General features: G+C 50.0%; 1 protein-coding gene across 2 annotated transcripts in view; it reads right to left on the minus strand.

The window, feature by feature from the left end:
• Positions 1–1,406: 1,406 nt before the first annotated feature.
• SRGAP2 (SLIT-ROBO Rho GTPase activating protein 2) overlaps positions 1,407–12,659 on the minus strand; it is a 226,624-nt gene continuing 215,371 nt past the window's right edge. For both annotated transcript variants that reach the window (XM_016215217.2, XM_016215213.2), the window contains exons 20-23: positions 12,408–12,588; positions 10,815–10,961; positions 7,063–7,387; positions 1,407–4,755 (exon numbers count right to left, since the gene is read on the minus strand). In XM_016215217.2, the coding sequence (XP_016070703.1) occupies positions 4,372–4,755; positions 7,063–7,387; positions 10,815–10,961; positions 12,408–12,588 (1,037 nt within the window). In that variant the 3' untranslated portion in view covers positions 1,407–4,371. The remainder of the gene's footprint in view (positions 4,756–7,062; positions 7,388–10,814; positions 10,962–12,407; positions 12,589–12,659) is intronic.

The raw sequence follows: 12,659 nt of genomic DNA on the forward strand, positions 1-12,659 counted from the left end.
GCTTATTTATCTCTCCTCCCTGAAAATAGAAATCAAGCTCCATCATCCACTTCTCCTGTTCAATATTGTATGACAGTGCTCGGCACACAACGAAACTTAAAGTTTGTTGATTGACTAATGAATCTTTGGCATGTGTAATACGCCAGGGTTGCTAACTCTGGAGTAAAAGGAAGCTTCATATACCTACCTATGGATACGGACATTTAGATTAGATAATCACAGACTGTTTCCTAATTCATACCCATCTAGTCTTTTTTTTGTTTCTATCTGGATGGAATAGGCCTGTGTTTCAATTGTGTCATTGTCACTAGTTTCCATCAAGCTCCCATCAGAATATGTGACATGAAGTAAAAGAATCCCAAAAGAATAGCCATCTTGGCCTTAGGACTCTCTGAAAAGATTCTTCGGTCCTTTGCTCACAGCTTAACTATTTCCATTCATAGCTCATCACCTACACCCAGGAGTGGGAACTCATCCATTGCACGGGGTGGCAGGCAAGTCAAGAACAAAAGACCAACAAGAGAAGCCCCACATGTAGCTCTGCCATTAAAGTGAGGCGGGGGAGGTGACAGACTGGAAGGACAAGAGAGCTGAAAAAAGACATACAAGTAACAGGTGGAGGTGACAAACCTCAGAGGATGTGGTGTCTGGTCTGGGGCCTGGAGTAGGAGTCCCAGTGTTACCACTGAACATCGGGCACTCCCTTGGAGAACGGATTCCACCCATCCCCAGGGGCTTCTGGTATTAGAATAAGCCCACTAAGAATAAGTGTGAGCCCCAGGGGCTTGAGGGTGCAGTTGTTATTTTTGCATAACTTCAGCCTTGAACTTAGATCTGCTAGGCTCAAAATCTAAAGGAGAGAAAGCATTTCCATATGCCCCCCTCCCCCCACTGCCACCCTGGTACTCCACAGCACAAGCACATGGGCAGCTCTTCTAGAGGCAGGGGACGGCCAAGGGCTGAATGACTCAGGACTTTGGTTGTAGAACTGAAACCTTCAGGTGCCCTTGGTTTTGGCTGACAAAGCCTCCAGGCCACGTCGCAGGCCCCATTCCCCTGAGTGGGAAATCTGACTAGAGATAGAAATGAGAACACTTCTCACAGAAAACAGGGGAGGCGGGCTCCGTGGAGGAAATGGTTCCCATGGCAACAGGCCACCCAATGGAGAGCTGGGAGACCTGCACAACCCCCGGGGTTGCACACGCGGACTAAACAGAAATGCCAGGGGGGAAAATCCACCTGCCTGGGGGAGTGAGAAGCGGGCTGGCTCCCAGTGTCACCCCATTTCTCGTTCTGTTGCCAGGCAGTGCCCTGTTACCACGGACACATCAAAATCCCTCCTGGGCAGCTGGACTCTCGTGGATTGGAGATTTCAGGGAGTGGAGAAGGGATATGAACTGCAGCACTGAAACCTAAAAACGTATTTTATTTTGAAGTTGTGCTTTGGATTTTCCCCAATCCAACATCTGTTGAGTGACAGTCTTAGGTTCACACAAAGCATCTCCAAGCATACATACAATATTCCAGTTATCAACACTATTTAAAGAATATACCATTGTACACAAACGTGACATACAAGTCAGACGCCACAACATTGCAATTCCCTGGAAGATCGAACTCTCTGAACGTGAAGTGCATCCACACCAGCCCTTCCAGTGGTCCGTTCGTCCTGTTGCTGGCATCATCTCTCCTCGTCTCCTTGGGGAGAAACCAGGGTGCCCTGAGGAGGTTGGCTGAGACCAGTGTTTCCAGTTTACAGGCTGCAAACTCCTCTCTTTTTCCAAATTGGGATGCTGGTACCCCACCCACCTCTGTTCCCCAAAGACTGACCATCAGAGTCCACACCAGAAAAAGGATCCATGCCTCAAGGGCCAGAGCGGGGCTTGAGGAACATCATGCCGGTTTAGGCAAGCGTGTATGTCAGAGGAAGACTGGTCTCCCTAGGCCCGGGGGGTGGCCAGCTCCTTTTGGCTTTTCGGTGTAAAAATCACAGTGTGCAACCTCAATTCCAGTTGACTGCAATGAGCTCTGCCGAGAAGGACTCTCCTTCTGTCGGTTCCTAGTCCTCTCGACAGGACCATCTCACAGGTGTCAGGAGCACCAGAGAGGGGAAGACAACTCAGCTCCCAGAGCGGGGGGAGTAGGTGACCATTCACACACTGTCCGATTCATGATGTCAATCAGCAGATGGACACTGACCAAGGGGATGGCGAACACAGTCATGTACAGGGCTGAGAGAAATAAGGCAGGAACAACAGAACAGGCCCAAAGCAGTGTCGTTAAGAAAGCTTTGCTTTTCCTTCCTTAGAGAGGGGTGTGCTGGGGGGAGGGAAAAGGGCAGGTATGGGTACCAATGTGGATCAGCTGGACCAAAAGGAATGTAAAGTGAAGGGCGGGTTCCATTTCAGCAAGGAAATAGATCCCTGGGTCTGAAAGACCCTGCTGGCTCAAGACCTGGGCAAGTCCAGGGGATAGACAAGGTCAGGCCACCAAACGGAGCAACAAAAGCCAAGACCCCATGGACTGTGGGCTGCTTCTCTCAGGCTGCCTCACTGCCCTGAAGGAGCTCTTCATATCTCCCGTGCAGCTCCTGCGATGCTTTTCCTAGTGTGGCAGGTTTTCCTTCTAATCTGTGATTTCTCACAAAGCTCCTCTTTTCCTTCACTCAGGATGAGGAAAACCCTACCACTTCCATGGAGTCAACTACCAACCTCAAAATGTTGGTCCCAAAAGAATCTTCTAGCTAAAGATAAGAAAATTCAGATTTTTTTCCTGTTTGAATGGCAACCCATCATCTCTCCTGAACTGTAGAAAATAATAAGGCTAAAAGTTGCAGGTTTAAAACCAGAAAACAGACAACAGGAATGAGTTTCAGCTTTAAGTCAAGTAGGTATCTGAGACTCATGGGCCCGGAGTGTAACCGTCTGTCCCCAGCTCTGGTCATCCTGGGCCAGCACGATGCTAGGGGAGCTGGGACTACAGGCACCAGGTTTGGAGACTGGATTAAAGCAAACATGGGAGCATCAATTTTGCTTTTTGGAGGAGACCCAGAAAAAAGGCTGAAATATTCAGCATCCAATTTTTAACTTTCTTAGATTCCGGCCCTGGGAAGATGTTAATGCCCATGGGGCCAAGGTTCTCTTGGTTGTTGTTGTTTGGATAAAAGAAAACATGTTTTACGGAGAAATATCTCTCTTTAATCTAACTATGGCTCTCCCAAGCCCCTGCTGGTTCCTGAAAAGAGACCTTACAGAATAACCAAACTAGGGGGTGAACTTAGGATACGTTCTCATTTGGGAACAATTCTGGGGTCAGCAAACCTGAATTTAATTTTTTAACAGAGTAATGAATTTTATGTCTTAAGTGCCCAAAATGAGTGGGAGGAAGAAGGACCCATTTCTTCCCTTTTCCAAACCTGCCATAAACACAATAAAACTCTCTTAAGACTCTTTACCCTAAAAGGAACCAGCTATAAAACTGTCTTATACAGGAAATGTCTTAAATGGAAAATGGTTCATCAGAGACAAAGACAGGAAACCAAGAAATGTCTATACATTCAGAAAAACTTGAGAAGTTCCACAGTAAGACTGAGCTGTAGTTCTAGGGGGTAGGGGGGAGCAAAAGCAAATACCAAGAACCGATTCACACCAATAGAAAGAAGACAGAGAGAAAGTCCCCAAGCCCTAAACAGATTACAGGATTGATTCCCATCCTGCCAAATGTCCTATGATGGAGAGAGATGAAAGGCTAGGTTCTCTGGCCCAGACAGAACAAGGTTTGTAACGGAAACAGAGACTCCTGGTGGCTCCTGCGTGAACTGCCACAATAACTTACAAAGAGACTGGTCTAGGACCAGGTGAGGCTACACATGCCAGAGACTAAAAAAGCCTGTGTGTGTGTGTGCGTGTGTGTGTGTAAAACGAAGAATGGACTAAATGGACTATATATGATTCTCTATAATCAGTACCCAAAACAAGATGCCACTGAGAGCTGGATGTCAGTAGCCAACCATCTGGTTAGGCATCCCCTGTGCGTGAGGGGACTGAGACGAGCCCATGTCCTCATGACTTGCCTGGCCAGATTTCACAGTGACCTGATAATGGAGAAACCTACCTCTGGCTAACCTAAGAACAGTATGTACTGCAGCTGCTGAATTACGACAACTGGGGGAAGCTGAGGGCAGGGGGAAGGGCCGGGCAGGGTAATAATGAGGGCTTCATTCTCAAGATTTTGGGTGATGGAAAGGCTAATTCCTGCAAGAACAACTTAAATCTAATTGTCAACTGAAGTCCCCAAGCTAGTTAAATAGGAAGATTTTAATAACAGTCAGTCCCTCCAGTCCCCTTGTCTAGAACAATTAAATTATATCCCTCAGACAGTACAAGACTTGTCAGTGGACTGTGGGGAAGCTGATGAGTTGACACCAGGGCTAGTGGCATTTGTTTTGGGGAAGACAGCGGGCTTGGGCCGTGTGGCTGGTGGCTTGACTGGGGCAGCCATCTTGACAGACTTGACAGGTCGGAAGGCGCAGGCGATGTCCCCAGCAGTGCTGGCACTGCGCTGGAAGGCGGGCTCAGGGTCCTTGAGGAGCTGGGTGTGCAGGGGGCTGGAGGGCTCTGATGTGGGGGCCACCACCGGGGAGGTTTTGAGGGGCTCCAAGGTGTCCAGAACCACGTCGGGGGTGTGCTTGACGCTGCTCTGCCGCTCCAGTTCCCGCAGCTCGTTCAGGGCCGAGTTCATAGTCGCCTCAATATCCTGCAAACCAGGAAAAAGCAGGTGAGGCCAATGGAGGGAGAAGTCCCCAAGGATCCTGTTTCAACACCCTGGGCCGAATCGGAGACAAGCCGATCATGAGATGTTGGGATGGTTTTACTTGGCCCAAATCCTTGAACATATGAATGTTCCGAATGTGGGGGAGGGGAACAAAGAGATCTGCATTATCAGGAGACTGCTTTTACCCTTTAGAGTGGTTGAGGTGTTTTTAGAATAGAGTCCTACGGCTTTAGAGGCACGCACTGCAGTAGTTACGGATGCGGTATTTGTGCAATCCAGTGGGGAGGGAAAAGGCAGATGAACTAGGACACTGGCCAGCAGTCTGGTCATGAGTACATGGGATTCATTATGCAGTTCTCTCTACATTCGTATGTGCTTGGAATTGTACATAATAAACAGTTTTAAAGGCGTCGAGATGCAGTATGATCTTTGTTCTCTTGGACTTCAAGGCTGAGGGTTAAGAAGGTTAATTCTTTCTCAAGGGCTGAGGAAAGGGTCAAGAGCCCTGGCCCTGAAGATTCATCAGGACGCCTTCCCTGCCTCCCGCCCCCCACCTTGGTGAAGCCATTTCCTTCTACCCATCACCAAGAGAGGGGACCGAAGAGTTACCAGGAGAGGGAGCCAAAGCCCACATAGGTGAATCACCTTCAGCAAGTCACAGTGGAACACTCCACTCAGGGGCTCAAGGCAGAACCAAAGATCCATTGTATGCAGCCAGCTGCCTCCCAGGGAGACCTCCCGGCTCCCTCCTTCCCCACACACGTGTGTCTGGCACCCGCAAAATGCCACAGGGCTCTTCCCTTGGAATTAGGCTCATATTGAAAGACTGCATGTTTCAAGCAAAGGCCCTTGGTTAAGGTGTCTTTGTCCCATAGGATGATCCATGTGTTCTGTTGACAGTGATTCGATTTCATGCACCTCTATGATGTTCTCAAACCTTAAAAATGCTCAGGAAGAACTCCATTTCCCTCCACAGTCCCACTGTGCAGCTAGAGTCTGTCCCAGTTATGTATTTATTCTGACATTCCTACTGACATCTGGCCAAAGAGGGAGCTGGGAGGGTTCCCATGGTGTGAGGCAGACTGCAGTCACGAGCTTAAGTAGAGGCATAGAAATAGAAGGCTAGCAAAGCAAGACATCTCGGCCCGGAGCTTAACACAGCTCACCAGGTACACCTTCCCTAAGCAGAGCGCCACACTTAAGCCAAGAGAGACCACACCCAGCCTCTACTGCTCCCTGAAAGATGGGGTAAGGAGAATTTCAACTCGGTTGAGAGAGAAGAAGGCAACAATAAGCCCTTAGTTCCTACCTGGTCTAATGAAAATTATAGAGTTGGGAGAGACGTCTGAGTGAGCTGCTTGGAGTGGGCCTGGTAGTCGGATTTTTAGAGGTGGGGTTGGATCTCTAATATTTCATGGAAAACAGAGACTTGTCAGCGCAGTGTATTCAAGGAAAGAAGGCCCCAGTAATCATGGCACTCACCCCCACCGCATCTGGAGATTTGGGCTGGAAACTCTTCTGGTATCTGAGCCCCCAGTGGCACAGTACTCTGGGGCCTTGAAGACCCAGCAGACTGTTGACTGACGATCTATCTACTGCTAGGGACCAGATATTAGCCTTAGGAAATGGAATCATGAGGATGAGCAAAGTGATATAAAAATAACTTGGTGATCAAAAAAGGACCAGCGACATGGATGCATGGAACAGACTGACAGATCCCAGGGGGAAGGGGATGGTGGGGATGGGAAGAGATTAACCAAAGAGCATATATGCATAGTCAATGAACACAGACAGTAGTTTGATGAAGGCCTAGGGTGGGCTGGGGTTGGGTGGAGGGGGGCAAGGATGGGGGAAACGGGAGACATCTGTAATACTGTCAATAATAATAAAAAAAAAGTGTGGCCAGAACTACATCTGAGCCTCAACATTCAGGCAGCTTCCCGAAGTCTAACAGGGTCTCAAGACTCAAAATGCAGGCTGAATGGACTCTATCAAAATACTCTATCTGTAACTACTGGCTTTAAAAATTACAACAGCCTGTAAGTAGCCCTTATATGAGTAAGAAGCCTGAATTCTTTTATTCGGTCTTCAAGTGCTTCTTGGGGAGGCACTGGCAAATTTCTTGGAAAGCCGTCTTATCAGGTCCAGATGTCCAATAGCCCCTGAACTCGGGATGTAACGTAAAAGCCTTGCTCTGTTTCACGTTCTGCAGTATTAATATGGACTGCACTAAGCAGTCGTGACAAGTGTAGACTCATGCCAGTGGCTTGTCCAGGGGCCCTCAGTTACCTGTGCAATGACCTCAGGATCCATAGGCCGATGGTTATTGAAGCTCTTTGACCTTCCGGCTGTCACAGTCTTGCGGATCTGTGGACTGTCCAGCCGGTTCTTCAGGGATGAGTGGCGGCTGATGGAGTTGAGGCTCCCATGCCCACTGATGGAACACTTATCCGGCCCTTCCTTGGGGAGACTCTGGCTCATGATGGGCTGGGAAGATGGGCGGCAGGTAGCCCCCACCCCCGAGGAGGCGGAGTCAGTCAGGGAACCACTCAGCCCGTGGCTGTCACTCCGAAATGTTTTCCGGATGCTCCCAGATTCTGGCCGTTTCCTTTGCCTTCAATCACAAACAGAGAGGGCCGGGTGACTAGGGAGCCCTGGCTCCGAGGAAGCTAGGGTGAGTGAGAAAGGGGCAGATGCTGGCACCCAGGGACTTCTGGAAGGAGAGGGACACAGAGCAGGCTCTCTCCTTGCTTTCTCCGTGTTTCTGTACCCCTGCCACCCCAACCTGGGCAAAGGAGAAGTGGATACTTACTTGGTAGTCGTGGGCTTTGAGGTCTCAAGACGTAAGGTGCTGCTGTCAGGAGAAATGTCTGATTAAGTGAAAGTTTCTAATGGGAGAGAGATTCCTGGAAAGGCCCCTCTATTACCTGCTTTGAAGAGAAACCAGGCCCCAGGTAGGAGAAACAGTTTCACCATCACCAGGGAGGTGGGGAATTGCTGGTAAGAGGAGACTTGACTTTTCCAAATTTTAGCCTGTTTTTTTCTCCAGTTATAAGACTGCAATCATTTGGGCTTTGGCAAGAGGCTGTTGTTACTTATTTTGCAGGCATGGAACAGAATATTTTTCAAAGGGCTGCAATGTTGCCAAGTTAGGGCCAAGTTTGTGCATTTTCTTAGGGTGGAAATACATCCACATGACCCTAAGTCACCCAGCACTGGGTTGAACCCTGGCTCTGAGTCAATCTGTTTCAGACCACTAAGGCTCTCACATGAAATGGTTTGGCAGCATCCGCATATATGGGTGTTGCCTACTACTGAGTAATTTCATTTTCTTTTGGAATTAGATTCTAAAGGGCTTAATCTAAGGAGCAATAGAACTTCTGGTTTGGGATGGAGGCTGAGCAGCTTTGATCTTAAATCTATGAAGGGCAATGGGCTGGGGTGGGATTTGAGGATGGAAGGGTAGGGGTAGGACCTAGTCTACGAGGCAGGGCCAGCATTCTAGGTAAGTCCTGGTACTCTTAACGTGTTAGGTCTTCCTCACTGTATATCCATGGGGCCTGGTCCAGGACCTGACACAAAGTAGCTATATTCCATGAAGCTGCCTGCTTTGTAGTTTAGCCATGAGTGCCAGCCATCCTTGAGTGGAAAAAGGATGTCCTCAGTGTGTTACAGAGCCCAGCTGAAATAACTCCGCCTTTGCCAAGTCTTCCCTGGCACCCCAACTCCAACGGTGGGCAGAGGGACCATTCCCTCCTCTGTTCCTTCAGAGCACCTATGACACTGCTTTTTAGTACCTGCTATATGGTATTTATCTTGGCAGACTGAGTTCTGAGGCCAGGGACCATCTAATTCTTCTTGGCACAATAGTAGGTGCTCCATAAATGTGCGGAATTAAATTGAAATGCCACACCCAGTAACTGCTGATTTCCTTTCCCCCTCGAGGATGGCTGACTCACAAGGGAAAGCTGCTGAGAAGATCTGAGGAGTGGCTGGTGTGTGCCAGGTCCTGGGCCAGACCCAGGGATGTAGAGAGGAAGACAGAGCTCCTGGTTTCAACAAGCTCGGCCTCTCAGTGGATCTGAGTGCACCTTGAGTTCCGAAAAATACTCGAACTGCTTTAGGAATTTAGAATAAGGGCACCCCATCAGCCCTGAGGAACTAGGGGGTGTCAGAAAGGCTTCTCCAAAGAGGGATCTTCAGACTAAGTCTTGAAGGGACAGGAGGAGGTAACCAGGTGTGTCTGGGTGAGAAAGAACCAGGGGCACTCAGGAAAGTGAGGGGCCTTAGGACTGTTGTGTTGTAGCGCATCCAGCTCTGCTTAGGGCTGGGGCAGGAGCTGGAGCAGAAGTTGAAGGCAGAGTCACTCCTAAAGGCATGACATGCCCGGGGGCTGGTGCCCACGTAGACCACGTCCTCCAAACACCCCATCCTGACACCGCCAAGCAAGAAGCTCAAGGGAACCACTTTGACTTTCCACCAAGTATTTCTCTTTTCACTATTTCAGCCATGACTCTGTACAATTCCTTTGTACAATTGGCATCGAATATATGATAGTTTAAAGATGTGTACCTAACTAATTATTTAACTTTCCCTCCACCAACCCTGCCTTGGTTTCTGGGCTAATAACAGGCTTATGACCTTATGATTATAGGTTTATAATTAACATAGACTTGTAAATAAGGAAAAAAATGTGATTAGCCCACAATTACTTTTATTAGCTTTCCCTCCCAGCAGGACACTATGCTGGAGGGAAAGAAATAAAATCCTCAATCATTTTTACTGGTCTGACTTCAATTCTAACTGCACTGGCTAAGTGAGCTGAATAAGCTACTTTCCTAACTCCAGGGCTAAAGAGACGGAGAAGAGCCACGTGCCCCAACCACGCCCCCTGCTACCGTCTGGATGGAAAAAAGCCAAGAGATCTGGGCGACCTGGTGCAGTTTAAAAACAACAAGCATCTTTTATTCTCCTTCCAGTTTCAGTGTCCAGAGGCTACGGGTAACAGGTTTTCAATGTGCAAATCATTTCATTCCTCCAAAGCCAGAGGGGGATAAGAACTGTACGTCATCTCCAATCCACATTCATCAGGAGCGCCCTGGGGCTTGTCATCCTGCTGGCACTGGGCCAAGTGTCAGGGTCTGGCGGAAAGAGGTCTGGAGGCTTTGGGACTTGGTGTCTGGCCCCTTGAGATGAGATTAGTTCTCCAATAACCTGAATGTCTCGAGGGGAGGCAGCAGCACGCAGGCGTAGGATCCCTCTAGGCAGCCAGATCGGGTGTGGGTGGAGTTAAAACCCCAGGATGTCGCTAACAGCCACAGTGAAAGCTGGGGCAGAGTTAAGAGCCTGCTGGACAGGAGTGGGGATCTGCAAAGGGACTAATGGGAAACAATACACAGGGCTAAAGCGACAGGGAAAAGTGGAGAAGAGTGTCTATTGGTGTGAAAGGGCAGAAAGAAAGGGAGCTGTAGTTAGGCAAGGATTGAAGAGCTCAGGACAAGGCTCTCCATGGGGTACAGTGGTCTCCTCTCCTTCACATGAGTGAATGCAGGACAGTGGGGAGAACAAGACACAGGACATCCAAATAAACCTCTCTGGGCTAACATGAGAAGACACACAGACTTTGGATCTGTGGACAGACAAGTGCCAAGAAAGACATCACAGACTATTATTTGAGTAAGAATTGGAAAAGAGAAGGCACCTCTGAGAACAGCATAAAACCGAGTTGCTTAGAGTGACCAAAGCTTTAGCCAAAGTTTAGCAGTCGGACGGCCAGGAAGGTCTGAGCCGACAAGCACTGCGGGAGCAGAGCGGAACCCCCTTCCCCGGCAGCACGGCAGCTAGCGGAGCCCCGGCCCTGCTGCGGGGCCGTGGGCGCTTCCTCGGCCCAGGCCACCTGCAGCAGCAAGGAGCACATGCAAACGGTTAGGCCCGGGGCGCTGGAGCCCTCCGTGCAGCTCCAACGGAGAGGGGTAGGCCGGAGGGCGAGGCTGGGTGTGGCAAGTCATTCAGAGGAGCAGAAAATGAAAAGCAGAGCTTACTTGTTGATGTTTGCAAGATAAATATCGGCTACATGACCCCCACTGGGACAGCAGGCCCCCGCTCTGGCTGTCACCTTTTCTTCAGGTGGCTCAGAAATGACCTCAATTTCAGACTTGGGGCTGGACCTCTCCACGACACCGTCCTCGCTGGGGGAGAAGGGACAGGCAGGCAGGGAAAACAACAACACAAAAAGCAGTGTTAAATCGGCAAGAGGGCCCCCCGACACCCCGCAATGGCTCTGAGGCAGCAGCAACGCCTGGCTGGGCTAGGTCTGTGAGCAGAGCAAGGAAACTTAAGGGCCTTGGGAGGGTCGTTTAAATAAAAATAAATAATCCTGCAGAGTTCTGCAGGATCCTCAGCTCCTCTGGAAAGCTGGGCTAGGGGACACCTGGATGCGAGGCATCTGCCTTCTACCCCACGCTGCTTTCTTGGGGCAGCTGTGCTGGGGCCGCCTCCTGCAGAAGGGGGAGGCCAGTTCAGGTTGTGGTTTATCTGCCGAGGTCCCGAGCAGTGCGGGGTAAGGACAGTCCGCTCTGCGGTGGCTCTGGAGATGACGGCGTTGAGGCAGGACCCCGCCACTCGCTGTCGTAGCACATCCAGCCCCACTTAGAGCGTCCCAGCTGGTCCCAGGTCTCTCCACTGCTCTCCTGGCCCCTCTGGCTACTGATGACAAGGACAGCCCCTTCTCCCCCACAATTCATCTTCTCTCAGTCCTGTAGTGAAGCCATAATGCTAAATTTGGGAGGGTCCTGTCCACGCACAGATGGCCACCAGGTTTGCGATGTTATCAACAGAGGGAGGATTTCCCCGCAGAACGAGCTGGGGAGGCTGGGAGGGTGCAGACTCGTTCAGGATATCAACCTTTAAAAAATAATATTAAGGGAAGGACTAAAAACACTGACCGCATCACATTGAAGGGGAAGAAGTGGGGGGCAGAGGCAGGGCAGTGGGGCAGGGAGGCTGGCTTGGGGGCCACAGGAAAAGCCTTCCTGCCAGGAGCCATTGCTTCAGTGGGAACCGACTGACAGCCCGGTCTATGAGGCCTCTTGGGACCAGTTCTCATTCCCTGGCATCCTTTCCCCTCCTTTCCCCATCTTTCCCTAAGTCTACCTCATCTAGTTAAATGAACTGGGTCATTTCCACAGGCTGCTTAAGCTAGATTTCTCCTAGAAAAGGAACTCATCATTTTCATGTAAGCGGAAAAACGCCAACAGTGGCCTAACAGGTCGGGGTGGGCATATGTGTTTAAGAGAAATAAAAGACATTTTCCTAACCTGATCTTTCCAGAAAGGAAATATAAATGGTCAAATAATAACCCCTCCTTATCACTCATCATGTGTAAGTGTGAATGGCAAGTTTCTCAAATCATGGGATGGGGGTGGTAGCGGAGGAGTGATTTTCAGGGGGAAGACTGTGGCGAGAACAAAAAACAATCCTCCACTGAGTCTAGGGGTCCTGCAAGGAATTGTGACCTCGGCACTGTGTTGGTGCCCCCTGGGCGTTGGTCTCCCTTCTCCCTCTGTGGCTCCAGAAACCAAGTCTCACTCCCACGTGCAGCCAGGGAGCCCTAAAGATGCAGGGGCCCAACGTACGTGTCTTGAACCACGATGTACTGATGGGGGATGAGTCCGTCGATGCCGTTGTGCCGGCCTTCCCACCAGTCGTCAGAAGCCCGCTGGTAGAGCAGCAGGGATGCCCCCTTCTTGAAGGACAGCTCTCGGGCTGTCCGGCCCACGTAGTCAAACTTGGCAATGGCCTCAATGGGCTCACACTCTGAGATGGGCGGAAAAGAAGGAAACACATGTTGCTGGGACTCATAGACTCAGGAAACTGAGCGGAAAAGC

Source organism: Miniopterus natalensis, chromosome 19 (genome assembly GCF_054644295.1).
Source record: "Miniopterus natalensis isolate mMinNat1 chromosome 19, mMinNat1.hap1, whole genome shotgun sequence".
In the NCBI taxonomy this organism is placed as follows: Eukaryota; Metazoa; Chordata; class Mammalia; order Chiroptera; family Miniopteridae; genus Miniopterus; species Miniopterus natalensis.